This window comes from Cherax quadricarinatus, chromosome 35 (genome assembly GCF_038502225.1).
Source record: "Cherax quadricarinatus isolate ZL_2023a chromosome 35, ASM3850222v1, whole genome shotgun sequence".
NCBI classification, from domain to species: Eukaryota; Metazoa; Arthropoda; class Malacostraca; order Decapoda; family Parastacidae; genus Cherax; species Cherax quadricarinatus.
The window spans coordinates 11,918,157-11,936,557 of record NC_091326.1 but is presented as its reverse complement, the minus strand read 5'-3'; the positions used below and the strand labels follow the sequence as shown (position 1 = coordinate 11,936,557).

The 18,401-nt window shown below is 42.6% G+C and overlaps 1 protein-coding gene across 5 annotated transcripts in view; it reads left to right on the top strand.

Moving 5' to 3' along the window:
• Nucleotides 1-18,401, top strand: part of LOC128694983 (galactosylgalactosylxylosylprotein 3-beta-glucuronosyltransferase S) — a 109,067-nt gene that overhangs the window by 63,660 nt on the left and 27,006 nt on the right. For 4 of the 5 annotated variants that reach the window (XM_053785358.2, XM_053785356.2, XM_053785359.2 and 1 more), the window contains 3 exons: nucleotides 6,488-6,583; nucleotides 7,246-7,401; nucleotides 16,879-17,059. In XM_053785358.2, the coding sequence (XP_053641333.1) occupies nucleotides 6,488-6,583; nucleotides 7,246-7,401; nucleotides 16,879-17,059 (433 nt within the window). The remainder of the gene's footprint in view (nucleotides 1-6,487; nucleotides 6,584-7,245; nucleotides 7,402-16,878; nucleotides 17,060-18,401) is intronic. The other variant, XM_070091386.1, reaches the window with a different exon arrangement.

The window sequence follows — 18,401 nt, the reverse complement described above, 5'->3', positions numbered from 1 at the left end:
GCCCATGAAGGGTTTCTTCATCTCCCTATCCCCACTGATGTCTTTCTTGATCTGATCCGCCTCTGTGTGGACTCTAACTCCTTTTCCTTCCAAGGGAAATATTATTCCCAAACCTTCGGTGTCGCTATGGGCTCTCCTCTCTCTCCTGTCCTTGCTAATCTTTACATGGAATACTTCGAGACTGTTCTTCTTCCTACCCTCGATGTGCAACCTTCACTCTGGCTCCGCTATGTGGATGACATCTTTGCTCTGTGGCCTCATGACTCCAGTCTCTTCCAACCTTTTCTTGAAGCTCTTAACAATCTTGCCCCTTCCATTAAGTTTAAAGCTGAATGGGAATCTAATTCCTTACTTCCTTTCCTTGATGTCCATGTCCACCGCTCAGATACAGGTTTTTCCTTTTCCGTTTACCGTAAACCTATGCACAGTGGCATGTACATTCACTACTTTTCCTATCATGCTTCCCCTGTCAAGAAAAGTGTTCTTATCTCCCTCTTTCTCCGTGCCCTCCGCATCTGTGATCCTCAGTTCCTTCCAGCAGAAATTTCCACTCTTTATAATTCGTTCTCCCGTCTTGGCTACCCTTCCCATTTCATAGACTCTGCCCTCTCACGTGCTAAACGCAATTTCTTCTCTCCCAAACTCTCTACTCATGGGAACTCTTCTATCCTCTGCCTTCCCTACATTTCCGGTCTTTCTAATCTCAACAATTCTCTCCGTCCCTTAGACATCAAGCTTACCTTCCGCCAGACTAACACTCTTCGCACTAATCTCGTTCATACCTCTCCTCCCTCTACAGATGTTCCTGGTGTCTACTCTATTTCTTGCTCCTCCTGTCCTCTTCAATACTTTGGAGAAACTGGTCGATCTCTTTCTGACAGACTTAGGGAGCACAAAAATAGTGTTAGGCTTGCCGACACTAACAATGCTCTTTTCTGTCACGTCAGAGATCATAGCCATCCTATTGACTGGTCTTCTGCTAAAACTGTCTTCCCTACTTCCAACTCGAACAGTCGCCGTTTAGTTGAATTCTCTCTTATACACAACTTTCCTTGTATGAACCTTAGCCCTGGCTTCGTCTCTGTAGATGCCTTCCTCTCCCACTACATTGTAAAATGCTCCAAACTTCAGAACACCCGTGACTTAACCTGAATCCATTTTTTCTTCTTCTTCTTTTTCCTCTTCCTCTTCCCCTTTCCTCTCTCCTTTTCTCCTCTGGGTTGTCTTTCTCTCTCCTGTCTCGTGTTTCTGTTCCTTCTTTATTTTATTTCACCACTTCCCCTTTCACGCACCTCGGTGCGCTTGCTCTCTCCCTGTGGGTTTCTAGCTCTCTTGCAGTGCTCCCCTTCCTTTGTATTTGACTGGCTCGTCTTCCTTATTTCCCACTTCTACCACTACCACTACTACTACCTCTTCTTCTTCTACTACATCTACTGATGAAATTAGACCCATGTGCGGCGTCTGGTTGTCTTTGTTGTGGGCGTTTCGCCATCCAGTGGCTGGCTGGATGGCGAAACGTCTACGGTGGGGATGCCCGAGTGTTGTGCATGTGTCATTTCATCCTGTCGGTATTATATACAATTCTTGTACTACTACTACTACTACAACTACCACTACTACTACCTCCACCTCTTCCTGCCTATATATAGCCGTTCTGCTCCTCCTCTGTTAGTGTGACTTTGTCAATGGTCCAAGTCGGACCGAAACGTCGTCGTAAGCTTCTGTCTTTTATGTGCGGGTTATTTGTGTAGAGTAATGGTAGTTGGGGACTTCAATGCTAAAGTGGGCAAAAATGTTGTGGAGGGAGTAGTAGGTAAATTTGGGGTGCCAGGGGTAAATGAAAATGAGCCTTTAATTGAGCTATGTGTAGAAAGAGGTTTGGTAATAAGTAATACATATTTTATGAAGAAGAGGATAAATAAATATACAAGGTGTGATATAGCACGTAATGAAAGTAGTTTGTTAGATTATGTATTGGTGGATAAAAGGTTGATGGGTAGGCTCCAGGATGTACACGTTCATAGAGGGGCAACTGATATATCGGATCATTATTTAGTTGTAGCTACAGTTAGAAGTAGATGGGAAAAGAGGAAAATGGCAACAACAAGCAAGAGGGAGGTGAAAGTGTATAAACTAAGGGAGGAGGAAGTTCGGGTGAGATATAAGCAACTATTGGCAGAAAGATGGGCTGGTGCAAGTATGAGTAGTGTGGGGGTTGAAGAGGGTTGGAATAGTTTTAAAAATGCAGTATTAGAATGTGGAGCAGGAGTTTGTGGTTATAGGAGAGTGGGTGCAGGAGGAATGAGGAGTGATTGGTGGAATGATGAAGTAAAGGGTGTGATAAAAGAGAAAAAGTTAGCTTACGAGATGCTTTTACAAAGCAGAAGTGTTATAAGAAGAGTAGAGTATATGGAGAGTAAAAGAAAGGTGAAGAGAGTGGTGAGAGAGTGCAAAAGGAGAGCAGATGCTAGAGTGGGAGAGTCACTGTCAAGAAATTTTAATGAAAATAAGGAAAAATTTTGGAGTGAGTTAAACAAGTTAAGAAAGCCTAGGGAACGTATGGATTTGTCAGTTAAAAACAGAGTAGGGGAGTTAGTAGATGGGGAGATGGCAGTTTTGGGTAGATGGCAAGAATAATTTGAGGAACTTTTAAATGTCGACGAAGAAAGGGAAGCGGTAATTTCATGCACTGGCCAGGGAGTTATACCATCTTTTAGGAGTGAAGAAGAACTGGATGTGAGTGTGGGGGAAGTGCATGAGGCATTATGTAGAATGAAAGGGGGTAAAGCAGCTGGAACTGATGGGATCATGACAAATGTTAAAAGCAGGGGGGGGATATAGTATTGGAGTGGTTGGTATTTTTGTTTAATAAATGTATGAAAGAGGGGAAGGTACCTAGGGATTGGCAGAGAGCATGTATAGTCCCTTTATATAAAGGGAAGGGGGACAAAAGTGATTGTAAAAATTATAGAGGAATAAGTTTACTGAGTATACCAGGAAAAGTGTATGGTAGGGTTATAATTGAAATAATTAGAGGTAAGACATAATGTAGGATTGTGGATGAGCAAGGAGGTTTCAGAGTGGGTAGGGGATGTGTAAATCAAGTGTTTACATTGAGGCATATATGTGAACAGTATTTAGATAAAGGTAGGGAAGTTTTTATTGCATTTATGGATTTAGAAAAGGCATATGATAGTGGATAGGGGAGCAATGTGGCAGATGTTGCAAGTATATGGAATAGGTGGTAAGTTACTAAATGCCGTAAAGAGTTTTTATGAGGATAGTGAGGCTCAGGTTAGGGTGTGTAGAAGAGAGGGAGACTACTTCGCAGTAAAAGTGGGTCTTAGACAGGGATGTGTAACGTCACCATGGTTGTTTAATATATTTATAGATGGGGTTGTAAAAGAAGTAAATGCTAGGGTGTTCAGGAGGGGGGTGGGATTAAATTATGGGGAATCAAATTCAAAATGGGAATTGACACAGTTGCTTTTTGCTGATGATACTGTGCTTATGGGAGATTCTAAAGAAAAATTGCAAAGGTTAGTGGACGAGTTTGGGAGTGTGTGTAAAGGTAGAAAGTTGAAAGTGAACATAGAAAAGAGTAAAGTGAGGAGGGTATCAAGTGATTTAGATAAAGAAAAATTGGATATCAAATTGGGAAGGAGGAGTATGGAAGAAGTGAATGTTTTCAGATACTTGGGAGTTGACATGTCGATGGATGGATTTATGAAGGATGAGGTTAATCATAGAATTGATCAGGGAAAAAAAGGTGAGTGGTGCGTTGAGGTATATGTGGAGACAAAAAACGTTATCTATGGAGGCAAAGAAGGAAATGTATGAAAGTATAGTAGTACCAACACTCTTATATGGGTGTGAAGCTTGGGTTGTGAATACAGCAGCGAGGTGGCGGTTGGAGGCAGTGGAGATGTCCTGTCTATGGGCAATGTGTGGTGTAAATATTATGCAGAAAATTCGGAGTGTGGAAATTAGGAGAAGGTGTGGAGTTAATAAAAGTATTAGTCAGAAGGCTGAAGAGTGGTTGTTGAGGTGGTTTGGTCATTTAGAGAGAATGGATCAAAGTAGAATGACATGGAGAGCGTATAAATCTGTAGGGTTAGGAAGGCGGGGTAGGGGCCATCCTCGAAAAGGTTGGAAGGAGGGGGTAAAGGAGGTTTTGTGGGCGAGGGGCTTGGACTTCCAGCAAGCGTGCATGAGCGTGTTAGGAGTGAATGGAGACAAATGGTATTTGGGACCTGACGAGCTGTTGGAGTGTGAGCAGGGTAATATTTAGTGAAGGGATTCAGGGAAACCGGTTATTTTTATATAGCCGGACTTGAGTCCTGGAAATGGGAAGTACTATGCCTGCACTCTAAAGGAGGGGTTCAGGATATTAGCAGTTTGGAGGGATATGTTGTGTATCTTTATACGTATATACTTCTAAACTGTTGTATTCTGAGCACCTCTGCAAAAACAGTGATTATATGTAAGTGAGGTGAAAGTGTTGAATGATGATGAAAGTATTTTCTTTTTGGGGATTTTCTTTCTTTTTTGGGTCACCCTGCCTCGGTGGAAGACGGCTGACTTTAAAAAAAAAAAAATAACAAACCTAGCCTTACCCAATCTTAATTACCCATTTGGTCATTTGTTTAGCCAAATGGCTGTCAGAACAGTGTCCATTCAGCCAATTTAATATCATGAGTAATGTTAATTTCACTGTGTTCAGTGGATTTATAACTGAAGGTTAGAATTCTGTAATACAAACCAGTTAAAATTTGCATAGTAGGATATACCTACCTGGAGTATACCTGGAGAGTGTGTTGGGGGTCATTGCCCCTGTGGCTCGATCTGAGACCAGACCTCGTTGTGGATTAGGGTCTGATCAACCAGGCTGTTACTGCTGGCCACACACAAATTGATGTATGAATTACAGCCTGGATGGTCAAGTACTGACTTTAGGTGCCTGTCCATTGCCTTCTTGAAGACAGCTGGAGGTCTATTGGTAATCCCCCTTATGTATGCTGGGAGGCAGTTGAACAGTCTTGTCTGTGTACTCGTGGTGCCCCTGCTTGTCATTGGGGGAATGTTGCATCTCCTGCTGAGTCTTTTACTTTCATATGGAGTGATTTTCGTGTGCAAGTTTGGTACTAATTCTTCTAGGATTTTCTAAGTGTATATTATCATGTATCTCTCTTGCCTGCATTCCAGGGAATGCAAATCAAGGGCTTCAACTGTATCCAGTAATTTAGGTGCCTTATCATATTTATGTGTGCTGTGAAAGTTCTTTGTACACTCCAGGTCAGCAATTTTGCCTGCCTTGGAAGGGGCAGTTAGTGTAGAGCAGTATTCCAGCCTAGAGGAAACAAGCGATTTGAAGAGAATTATGGGCTTGGCATCCCTAGTTTTGAAGGGTCTCATTATCCATCCTATCATTTTCCTAGCAGATGCGATAGATATATTGTGGGCTTTGAAGGTGAGATCCTCTTACATTATCACTCCCAGGTTCTTCACATTACTTTTTCACTTTATTGTATGGTTAGAATTTGGTGTATACCCTGATGCAGTTTTAATTTCCTTGAGTTTTCCATATCTGAGCAGTTGAAATATTTCTTCATTAAACTTCACATTGTTTTGAGTGGCCCTTTGAAGATTTGGTTGATGTCTGCTTGAAGTCTTGCAGTGTCTTTGATGGAGGTCACTGTCATGGCAATTCAGGTGTCATCTGCAAAGGAACACACAGAGCTATAGCTTACATCTCTGTCAGATGTGAGGTTGAGGAATGGGATGGGAGCGAGTATTCAGTACTGTGCCTTGTGGAACATAGCTTTTCACCGTAGCTGTCTCGGACTTTACTTTGTGTTCTATTTGTCAGGAAGTTATAGAGCCATCTACCAACTTTTCCTGTTATTCCTTTATCACACATTTTGTGCGCTATTACACCATGGTCACACTTGTCGAAGGCTTTTGCAAAGTCTGTGTATACCGCATCTGTATTTTGTTTATCCTCTGCAGCATCCAGGACCTTGTCATAGTGGTCCAGTAGCTGAGACAGGCAGGAGCGACCTGCTCTAAACCCATGTTGCCCTGGGTTGTGTAATTGATGAGTATCTAGGTGGTTGGCAATCTTGCTTCTTAGAACCCTTTCAAAGATTTTTATGATATGGGATGTTAGTGCTATCAGTCTGTAGTTCTTTGCAATTGCTTTGCTGCCACCTTTGTAGAGTGGGGCTGTGTCTGTTGTTGTTTTTAGCGAGTGTGGAATGACCCCTGTGTCCATGGTCCCTCCATAGAATGCTGAAGGCATGTGACAGGGGCTTCTTGCAGTTCTTAATGAACACTGAGTTCCATGAGTCTAGGCCTGGGGCAGAGTGCATGGGCATGTCATTTATTGCCTTTTCAAAGTCTTGTGGTGTTAGGATAATATCTGAGATTTTTAAGATGACCAAATTTTGGCTCTCATTCATATTCTTAAAATGAAATTGTTCTGCAGGCTGTACACATGCTTGATGGCTTGCCTGGAGAACCTGTACATCCGGAGGTGCGGAAGTTTTGTTCAGCTATGAATAAGCAAAAAGTTAACCGTGGGGTAAGCGTGTTAGCATTTCATATTTAATGGCATTTGTATTATGTAATATTACTGAAATGATGATGTTAATTCAGCATTTATCTGTAGTTATTTTTGTATTGCTCTACGTCCCTAAATATCAATATAATTTTTGTGAAATTCTTAGCATTTTTTTTCCTTTAGCATTCAACTTAAATATTTATAGAAGTAAGATATAATGGCTTTATAGGAATCTACAAAAAATAAAGTTTAAAGTAAAAGTGAAATCTTGATTTTGAGAGAGAAAGTATCTTGATAGTGAAGCTAATGCATATATAGTAAAATTGTCAGTGATCTTTAATATTAAGAATTAAGCTTAATGCTAGTGGCACTGGTAATGTGAGTGATAAAGTACTGATAATGTGAAATGTGAAGTACTGTATTAATGAATGTACAGTGTAATCATACAGATTTACGTAGATTTGTTGTGTGTAAATTTGCTTGTATTTGATATCTCTGTTTCTTTCATTAATTAGCTCTGTAATGTAAATTCCTCTTATGTAATCAGTCCATTATGCACAACACAAGTAACCAAGGATGTTGTATGCACAATTAGGTGCTTTGTACATTGCAAGATAACATCATAACACAGCATTGTCTCATCATGGCCACTTGCTTTTCATTGCATTTTCTTGTTTTTGCAGAGTCCTACTAGCCCATTTCCTAACCTAACCACTGAGCCATTTATGAGGTGCAAGATAATTTTCCTAACACTGGAGATATTGAATCATTCAGTTGCTATAGAAAGGAAGTTCCAAAGCACGAGTTCTTTGATACAGTTAACACTACTTAATGCCAAGGTAACAGAAGAGAGTGAGAAAGCCACTGCTGGAAAATATGGAGAAAAAATTGGGGAGGGGGGGGGAATCATAACCAAAGGAAAATAGATTTCTAATCGACCAAACAGCAATTCATGGCTATTTGGGGTTATTTTGACAAATTTCTTGAGCCTCTTGCTGCAGAGCTCAGTTCTTTCTGAAATATGTTTAGAAGACACTGTATCATCAGTAACTTGAATCTATATAAAAATTAAGCTTAAAAGGATAAATACAATTAGAAAAGGGACAGGTGAAGAGAAAAATGTCAACAAACCTTTTCAAATATTCCAGACCTCAAAAACAAAAATAAATACTGGTTAAGCAAATTCAAAACATTAGGCAAAAACTGAAGGAATTATCAAAGGCTCTGGAAATTATAAATGGTCATCAGTAAAACTGATAAAAATCTCAAAGCTTTTTTTTTTTCTCCTTTAGAAAGTCCACCCCTCTTCAAGGGGGGCTCCTTGGCGTGGTGAAGAGGCTCCTGGTCTGAGGAATTAGACCTGTCGGTCTCCTTCCTCAGGCCGAACCTAATTACCCCCCAATCCCCCCTTCCCTATCCCATCCTCCCCTTTGTCCTTTCCTCCTCCTCCTCCCCTTTGTCCTTTCCTCCTCCTCCTCCCCACCCCTCCCTTTTGCCCTTCCTCTTTTTGGCCTTTGGGATTTTTCCCACAGGCACACTAGTTCATAGGTAGGGGGAAGGGTACGGGGTCCATCCCATTCCATTGAGGTTCTTGGCGGTGGCATAGTTTGCCGTGGGATCTGGATCGCCTGGGGATGTCCCGATCCCTCTCCGGTATCCCGGAGGGTGGCTTTGGGTGTCTTTTGGGCGACGGGTGTATCTCTGGAAGCCACCTTTCGGATTCCGGGGGTGGTGGCTGAAGGAGGTATGCTTTGTGGCGGATATCCGGCCGCCCTCTCTTTTGTCCACCAAGGTAGCTCGGCAGATGTGAGGTTGCTATCGCGGATTGCTATGCTTCCAGCCTCTCCCTCTATGGAGCGACGATTTTCGAATCGCCAGCTCGTCTCACGTCGGACCGACTCTGGTCCCAATTCTTAACGCCAACGACAATCTCCTGACGATGTTACTTCGTTACCTTCCCATTCTACTCGGAAAAGACCGACACGTCATGCACTCCCTCTCCACACTGTTTTGGACCACACAATGGACTAAATTCTTTACTTTACGACCGACTTCTACTGCCTATCTTTCTGACCATAGTATTGGCAAAGCGCTCCTACGCCACGTTGGTAGAGATATTTCCTTTCATGCTCTTAAGAGTGGCATGCGCATCATCACAGTCCAGAATTCTACCCAAGCTCATGATCTTTCTCTTCTTTCACATATTGATACTATTCCTATCACTATCAAAAAACATCATTCCCTCAATTCTTGTAGTGGTACTGTTATTCTGCCCCATACCATAGTCCAACAGAATTTCCAGACATGTGGCAATGACAGTCCCGAACAGCTGGAACTCCAAGATCTCCCAATTCTCAAGGTAGACACTTGTGTTCTTCCCGCCCGTGGGCGAAGACGATACCCTTGCAATGTGGCTCGTTTAACTTTTGACAGCCATGAACTCCCATCCTCTGTTAATGTAGCAGGACATCGGTTACAAGTTTGGAAGGTGATCCCTACACAGCAACAGTGTAGGAATTGCTGGCAATTTGGCCACCCAGTAAAATATTGCAGATCTATAGCCAAATGCCCAGTCTGTGGTGCCGATGACCATTCTAATACATCTTGCAGTTGACCTCCCTCTTGCCTTAATTATCATGAGGCTCGCCCTTCGTACTCTCGCCGTTGCCAGGTCTACTTAAATGAGCGGGAAATTCGTTGCCTCAAAGAGGCAGAAGGTCTCCCTTATGCTATGGCAGTTTCTCATCTCCGCCTCCAACGGAGACTACCGTGTGTTTCTTATCCTCGTGTTTCAAAACGTCCCCTCACTTCTGGGGTCTCATCTTCTGCAGCCTCCTCTGTGGTTGCCAGTCCCATAGTCACTCCTGTATCTAATTCTTTTGCTGTCCTGGGCTCAGACGTCCCTACTTCAACACCTCAGTCTGTCCTCACTTCTTCGTGTTCTCCCTCACAAACCCCGGTATTGACAAGACTTCGTACGACACCTCCTCCCAATCGTCCCTCTACTTCTCAAAGGTCCAACAAATCTCCTTTAGCCCCTCCTTTCCTTCATCCACCTCCACATTTTACCTTCCTGGTCTCTGTACCTAGGTCTTCCCCTTTCACTGACTCCGTTGCAAGTGTGGAGGTTCATCCTCCTCGTATTGTGCCTTCCTCCCCTGTCCCGTCCCAAGCTTCTTCCTTTTCTGCCACCTCCCGGGTTTCTGCCTCTTCTGTCCCCTCCCACACTTCTCCAGTTCCCTCCACCCTTTCGCCCCCCCATACCTTGGTACAGTCCATTACAGCTCCGATCTTTACTCAAACTCCTCCTCCTTCCATCTCCAATATTGTCTCCCATACGACGTCTCTGAACTCCGAAACACTTGAAGCAATCTCTGAATATATTGCAGAGACCAAACCATCAATGGACACTGATCCACCCTCTGTTCCTTCTCTTTCCTCTTCTCCATCTGCGCAACTCCTTTCTTCACAACGCACAGTTCCTTCGCTACTTGAACGTTTTCCCTTCCCACCGCATGTGGACTTTTCTAACCCTTCTAGTCCGTAGGTACCCTTACCTGCAGATTTCAGGTATGTTTATCGTTGCCAATCATGGCCTACTTACAGTGGAATATTCGCGGCCTCAGGGGTAATTGGGGTGAGCTTCAGATGTTGCTCTCCCAGTTTTTCCCTGTTGGTGTTTGCTTACAGGAACCAAAATTACACTGTCGTTATCTATCCCATCTCAGGCTATAATTTATTGTATTCTTCAGATCATTTTCCTGATGGGACCTTTAATGAAAGTGTCCTTCTTCTACGCACTGATATTCCGTACCATCAACTATTTGTTCGTACTTCGCTGCATTACACAGCAGCCCGTATCCACTTGCATAGGTGGTATACACTCTGTTCTTTGTATCTCTCTCCTTCTTGGGCATTATCTATCCTGGATATTGCCTTTCTTGTTTCATCATTACCGCCACCACTTCTGTACGGCGATTTTAATACCCATCATTTCCTCTGGGGGGGGGGTCTCACTGTGATTCCTGTGGCATTCAGTTAGAGGCTTTTCTTGCTACCCACCCCCTCCATGTTTTAAATACAGGTACTCCCACCCATTTTGATCCTCGGACTCATACTCTCTCTTGCATCTATCTCTCAGTCTGCTCTTCCTCTGCCGCATTAGACTTCACCTGGTCTGTTCTCCCGCATTTACATGATAGCGATTATTTCCCAATCATTCTTACTTCCCCTTCATATTCACCACCTCTTCGTAACCCACGCTGGCAATTTGATCAGGCAAATTGGAACCTTTACTCACAACTAACTGTTTTTAGTGAGGTTCCTTCTTCGTCCTCCATTGGTGAGCTTTTACACCTCTTCTTGTCCTCCATTTTAACCGCAGCTTCTCATTCTGTACCCCAAACTTTGGGCAGGCATTCTCAGAAATGAGTGCCTTGGTGGTCTCCTGCTTGTGCTCGTGCAGTATGTTTGAAACGCGCTGCGTGGGGCAGGTACCGGTACAATAGAACCACGGAGAGACTTCTTGATTTTAAGCAGAAGCGTGCGATCGCTCACCGTGTCATCCATGACGCTAAACGCACTTGCTGGTGAGATTGTCTCCACCATCACCTCTGCTTCCTCTATGAGTGCAGTCTGGAAAAAAGTACGAAAACTGAGTGGTAAATATTCTCTTGACCCAGCTCCTGTTCTGCGGGTTGCCGGTGTTGATATAGCAAACCCACTAGATGTTGCCAATGAAATTGGCAATCATCTAGTCTGTATTTCTCTGGGGCTCCATCTATGCCCCTCGTTTCTTTCCTCAAAGTCTGCCAGGGAGTTAGCACCCTTGGACTTTTCTTCTCTCAGAGAAGAACAGTATAATGTGCCTTTTACACTTCAGGAACTGGAGGCAACACTCTCAGCTTGCCGATCATCGGCAGCTGGGCCCGACGACATTCATATTCGTATGCTACAACATTTACATCAGTCAGCCCTTGCAGTCCTCTTACGCCATTTCAATCTTACTTGGTCACAAGGAGTTTTTCCACAGCTGTGGAAATCTGCCATTGTTCTCCCTTTCCGCAAACTGGGTACTACGGGACATGAAGCCTCCCACTATCATCCCATTGCTCTTACCAGTGCAGTTTGCAAAGTAATGGAACGCCTGGTAAATAGATGTTTAGTGTGGTATTTAGAGACACACAACAGTCTCTCCACTCGTCAATATGGCTTTCGTAAGGGCTGTTCTACCATAGACCCCTTACTACGCTCGGATATGTACGTTAGTAATGCCTTTGCGAATAACCACTCAGTTATTGCCGTATTTTTTGACCTTGAGAAGGCATATGACACAACTTGGAGGTATAATATTTTGGCCCAAGCCCACTCCTTAGGCCTTCGAGGCAATCTACCATCCTTCCTTAAGAACTTTTTAACTGACGGACATTTCTGTGTTCGGGTTAATAATGTGCTCTCCTCAGACTTTATCCAAGCTGAAGGTGTCCCTCAGGGATGTGTTCTGAGCACAACACTTTTTCTCCTTGCTATAAATGATTAGGCCTCTAGTCTTCCATCCAATATTTGGTCATCACCCTATGTTGATGACTTCGCTATTTCCTATGCAGGCACTGACTGTCACCTCATTACAGTTTCTCTCCAGCATGCGGTAGACCGTGTTTCCAATTGGGCCACCACACATGGGTTTAAATTTTCCAGTATCAAAACTAGCCAAATTACTTTCACTAGATGCTCTGTCATCTCCGATCATCCTTTATAACTCTATGGCACCCTTATCCCTGAATGTGATACAGTCAGGTTTCTAGGCTTCCTTTTTGACCGTAGGTTATCCTGGAAACCGCACATTACCTCTCTGAAGACAACTTGTCACAGCCGGCTGAACCTTCTTAAAACCCTTGCTCATCTTTCATGGGGAGCTGATCGCCGAACTCTCCTTTGCCTACATTCCACCCTCATTTTATCAAAACTTGACTATGGTAACCAGATCTATTCAGCTGCCTCTCCTGCTACTCTATCTAGCCTCAACCCTATTCATCACCAAGGATTATGTTTATGCCTTGGTGCTTTTCGCTCTTCCCCTGTTGAGAGCCTCTGTGCAGAAGCGAACATTCCATCCTTATCCGATCGCCGTGATGCCCATTGCCTTCGTTACTATGTACGCTCTCATGATCTCCGCAATCCTTCCATTTATAGAATGGTCACCGATATTAGTAGACATTCTTTATTTGTTCACTGCCCCTGTTTGCTCCGTCCCTTCTCTCTTCGCCTACATTCACTCTTGTCTTCTCTTCAATTTCCACCTTTCTATGTTCATGTAGCATCTCACTTTTCCCTACCCCCCTGGGAAGTTCCAGATGTTCGAGTCTGTTCTTTCTCACTCCCTTGCTCGAAAGCCCAACTGTCTACGGTAACTTCCCGCTCTCTTTTTCTTGGCCACTTCCACTCTCATTCTCATGCCATTGCAGTGTACAGAGATGGCTCTAAGTCTTCTGACGGCGTAGGATTCGCAGCAGTGTTTCTGGACAGAGTCATATGAGGGCATTTACTATCTTTGGCTAGTATCTTTACCACTGAATTGTATGCCATTCTTGCAGCACTTATCCATATTGCATCTAGGCCTGTGTCATCATTTGTGGTTGTCTCAGACTCCGTTAGTGCTTTACAGGCTATACAGAAATTTGATACACCTCACCCCTTAGTCCTCCGTATCCGACTTTGGCTACGCCGCATCTCTACCAAGCATAATGATATTGTTTTTTGTTGGGTCCCTGGTCATGTTGACGTACAGGGCAATGAACAGGCAGACACTGCTGCGCGGTCAGCAGTACATGACCTACCAGTTTCATATAGAGGTGTTCCATTTCCGGACTATTTTGCTGCAATAGCTACCCACCTTCACACCCGTTGGCAACAACGTTGGTCTACTGTACTCGGTAACAAATTTCAATCTATTAAACCGAGTATAGGTTACTGGCCGTCTTCTTGTCACCAGTGCCAAGGTTGGGAGACTACTCTCTCCCGTCTCTGCATTGCCCATACTCGCCTTACTCATGGATATCTCACGGAGAGGTGCCCTGCTCCTCTCTGTGAGAATTGTCAGGTTCCATTATCGATCAGCCACATTCTGTTACTGCCCACTTTATCAACGAGCACGCAGAATTTACCTCCAATGTCGTCTTCGCTCCGCTGCTCTCTCTTTACCTTCCCTTCTCGCTGATTGACCCACCTTTCATCCGGACTCTCTCATTGACTTTTTGACAACAACTGACTTACTTCACAAACTCTGATGATACCTTCAGCCCTTTCTACCTCGATCTCTTGCTACCCTCTACCCTGCACTGTCCCCTGCCCCGCTGTTTTCTGTAACCTACTGATCGCCCCTCTCCCCTTCTGCTGCCCAATACCCTCGCTTTCTTTTCTACCCTGCAGCGCTGTATAGCCCTTGTGGCTTAGCGCTTCTTTTAGATTATAATAATAATAATAGAAAGTCCACCATTAACCCTTTGACTGTTTTGGTCGTATATATACATCTTATGAGCCAATGTGCTTGACGTATACATATATACTCAAAAATTCTAGCAGCTTCAAATCAAGCAGGAGAAAGCTGGTAGACCCACATGTGAGAGAATGGGTCTGTATGGTCAATGTGTGCAGTATAAAAAAAATCCTGCAGTATGCAGTGCATAACGAGGAAAAAACTCCATCCGTGTTTTTGTATTAAAACACTGACTTTGAGGTGTATTTTTGTATAGTATTTATGGTTGTATTCTTGTTTTCTTGGTCTCATTTGATAGAATGGAAAACATGTTATAGAAATAGAAGTGATTTTGGTTTTTTCTACGAAAAGGATCTTGAAATGGAGCTCAAAGTGGCAGAAATGTTCGATTTTTGCCGATGTTCAAGAGTAAACAAATGATGTCATTGTCCAGTAAATGTCCAACTAGCCATTCTAATATGCAGTCATGAATGGGTTGACGTTATTTATACAATTATTACAACATTGCAGTAATCTGCATAGCAGTAATCTGCATAGCAGGGGTTCGGAGACATGACTGATAACAGAGAAAATGTTATTTTAGTGCCAGGAATGTCTGCATTGTTCATTCTGGACCCTGTTTTGAAACTGACATATTTTTTAATTTGCGTGAAATGGGCTAAATTGCCAATTTCTAACCACTTTATTGGGTAGTTGAAATCAGTAAATGGGCAATTTCTTTTACTCAATCAATAGAACAAATGGAGTTCTAAAGAAATAGCTATGAGTTTGGTGGACTGGAGCAATGGAATTGGTCAAAAATAGGGCTCAATGTGGGCGAAATCGCCAATGCATAAATGCCGCCAAGGGTGCTAACTTTGCGAGAGCGTAATTCCGTAAGTTTTCCATCAAATTTTGTACTTTTGGTGTCATAATCATCAGGAAAAGATTCTCTCTCATTTCATAAGAATTTTTTTTTTTTTTTTTTTTTTTCCAAAAAAATATTTTGCGACTAGGAGACACTTCAGGGTTTGGGGTTCCGACAGTCAAAGGGTTATGCTTTTGTTTAAGGGAATTAGAACTTTAATTGAAGAAAAGCACCAAAAAGCAAAATACTGGGGCAGAATATAATTTAGTGATTTTATCATTGGTGAGTAATCTACATGTACTTTGGGGCATAGCCTTTATATGACATTATACTCGTATGCTTGCCTGTTTTCATTTGTTCTGATGCTTATGTTTAAATGCAATAGAAGAGTCTTCTGGCCTTGTAAATGCCAGTCCTTTAGCTTAATATATCATGGCATGAGAGTATCTCTGGGCTGAGCAAGGAGATCTTTCTGCTCATCATTAATGCACAGTCTGTAGGTGTCTGATGAAATAGCCCTTCATTCTTTTGGGTTCCTGCTACCAGGATGTGACCATCTTGATTCCACCTCTAACCAATAGCTGCTCTGTATAATGGGTGTGGTCGGTGTGATTTCAGGTGGGCCTTCCAGGTTTCTTCAGCATTTCTGTTTTGAAGGCCCTAGGAAAGTTTACTGTTCTGCCACTTTTCCCAGCTGTTGTGCATTAACTGATAACCGGATTCTGATGCACTCTGAAATTCAGGTGATGTTGATCATAACAAGTGAACAGTACTTGACAATCAGAAGTAAAGGTCATTGCTGAGCAGAAAATGGAGTTAGGTGAGTACAGTATCATTAAATAAAGTGTGGTATATTCCAGGTGGGGCCCCCAGTGTCCTAAAGCAGAAATATGTCTTCCATTAGGGTCAGATGACTGTCATATCTTACAACAAAAATGTAATGAACACCGATCATTGTCACAGACAAACCCACTTGGAGAAAATAACACACAAGATAAGAAATTGTTGAACAGTGTATTCTGACCTGTCACTGAGGCCCTCTAGCAGTCTGTTGAATTGGCCCCACCCCTCAAAGCCACTGAGGGCCTCTTGATCCAAGGAATTGAATTTAACCTCTCCTTCCTTGGATTAAACATGAAGGCCTTCCATTCCTCAGGTGCTGTATTACCCCTACAGATTTAACACTTCTCCGTGAATAAACTGAAAAAAAAAAAAAAAATACCGAGTTTAGTATTTGCGGTAGGAACAAGAAGCGGTGGGTTATTGTGGAACTGAACAGGTTTATTTTCTAAGGAAATGAATGTTGCTAAAATGGACTTTCATTAAAAATGAGTCAACATTAATTAAGGCCTAACCTTTCTGTCTTATGTAGCTGATATTTATACCTGTGTAATGTACATGTAATAATATTTAAGCAAATGTAAACATTTTTTTCATTGTGCTTTTCTGTTGCAGAGAACTATGCTTATATTGCAAAATCTTGTTTCTAAGTGCAGTCCAGTGGTTACTTTTATAATGGTCAGACTACCATGAGAATTATTTGATCACTGATTCAGGAGAGTTCCTTCAAAAGTCTTAAATATCTAAAACATTTAAATTGTCTAGGAAAAGGTTGTGCATGTGACCACTCCTGCAAATATGGACAGTGTCTAGGGTAAACAAAGCATCCAAATTAGATACAGTATATAGAACAGTCGTATCTTTTGGCATGGTATTGTGGGCATGTGGTGCACCATTCAGTATTATTTTATTTGATAGCAATCACGGTAATGGCTTGCATGGCGTACTTGAAAAACTTGTATAATTGTCTGCTACTATAGTAGTTTTTTTAAAATTGTCTGCTATTTCAGTAGTTTTTTTATATCACTAATTTTCCTTTCTTCTACAGTAGTAATATTCTGTTTTGAATGTATCATCCATTCCAACCACTGCTCTACGAGACCTAACATATAAATATTGGTGATTTTTTATCAGGCAGAAAATGAGAGCTCTCCCATAATCTATGTTGTGACCCCTACGTATAAAAGGCCAGAGATGGTGGCAGAGTTAACCAGACTTGGTCAGACTCTCTCAATGGTGCAGAATATACATTGGATTGTGGCAGAAGATAGTGCCACCTGCTCTCGTCCAATTACTGGCCTTCTTCAAAGATTAGGTTAGTCTCATTTTTCATCAGTACAGTTGTCATTAACTTGTCATTTTTAAAACACCTGGGAATGAAGTACAGTGGCCCCTTGAATTTTGTAATCAATCCGTTCCAGAGAGTCTGACGAAAGGCGAAATTTACGAATGGCAAAACCGTTTTCCCCATAAGAAATAATGTAAATCAAATTAATCTGTTCCAGACATCCAAAAGTATTAACAAAAATTATCTTGTTATAGATTAAATATAAATTTACATACAGAAAAGAATGAGAAATCAAGTATAAAACAATAATATCACACTTGCCTTCATTGAAGACTCTTGTTGGTGAAGAATTGAGATACTTATGCAACACATGGGAATCTTTATTGAAGAAACGTTTTGCCACACAGTGGCTTCATCGGTCCAATACAAAGTAGAAATGGGTAAGGAGAGTAGAAGTTTGAGGTAATCAGTCCCTCAACCTGGAATCGATGTGTTCAGTCCATCACTCTTGTAAGAAGTGCAGCACAGGGCCAGAGAGGTGGCTTATATACTGCGGTGAGATGAGTTGAAGCAGGAGGAGGCAGGATCACAGTGGGACCTGCCACTAGTGTAAGTAGGTTGTCGTCCAAAGGTTGGGCAAGCGTTGAAGTCTTTGTACCAAGGTCCCATGATGTTGCAGGTCCCACTGTGATCCCGCCTCCTCCTGCTTCAACTCATCTCACCGCAGTATATAAGCCACCTCTCTGGCCCTGTGCTGCACTTCCTACAAGAGTGATGGACTGAACACATCGATTCCAGGTTGAGGGACTGATTACCTCAAACTTCTACTCTCCTTACCCATTTCTACTTTGTATTGGACTGATGAAGCCACTGTGTGGCGAAACGTTTCTTCAATAAAGATTCCCATGTGTTGCATAAGTGTCTCAATTCTTCAACATGTCGGTTTTCAAAACCATTCATCACACTCTTGTTGGTGTATGAACATAAGAAAGGAAGAACACTGCAATAGGCCTGTTGGCCCATACTAGACAGGAGGAAGGGATAGGGTTAGGGTGATGTTCCTTCATAAATGTTTGCACCTCACTTCACTTTGCACAAATATCCTTAATCTTTGAAGAAGGCACCTTCATCCCTCTCTCTTCCTCCTCCTCTGAAGCAATTTCCTCAGCTGGTGTACATAAGAACATAAGAAAGCAGGAACACTGCAGCAAGCCTGTTGGCCCATACTAGGCAGGTCCTTCACAAACCATCGAACTAACAGAATATTTGCCCAACCAAGTTTTCAATGCTCCCCAAGCAATAAGCAATAAGCTATTCACTCATACGCAAGTCCCACTCAAATCAAATTGTGTGTAAGGAAGTGCCCTGG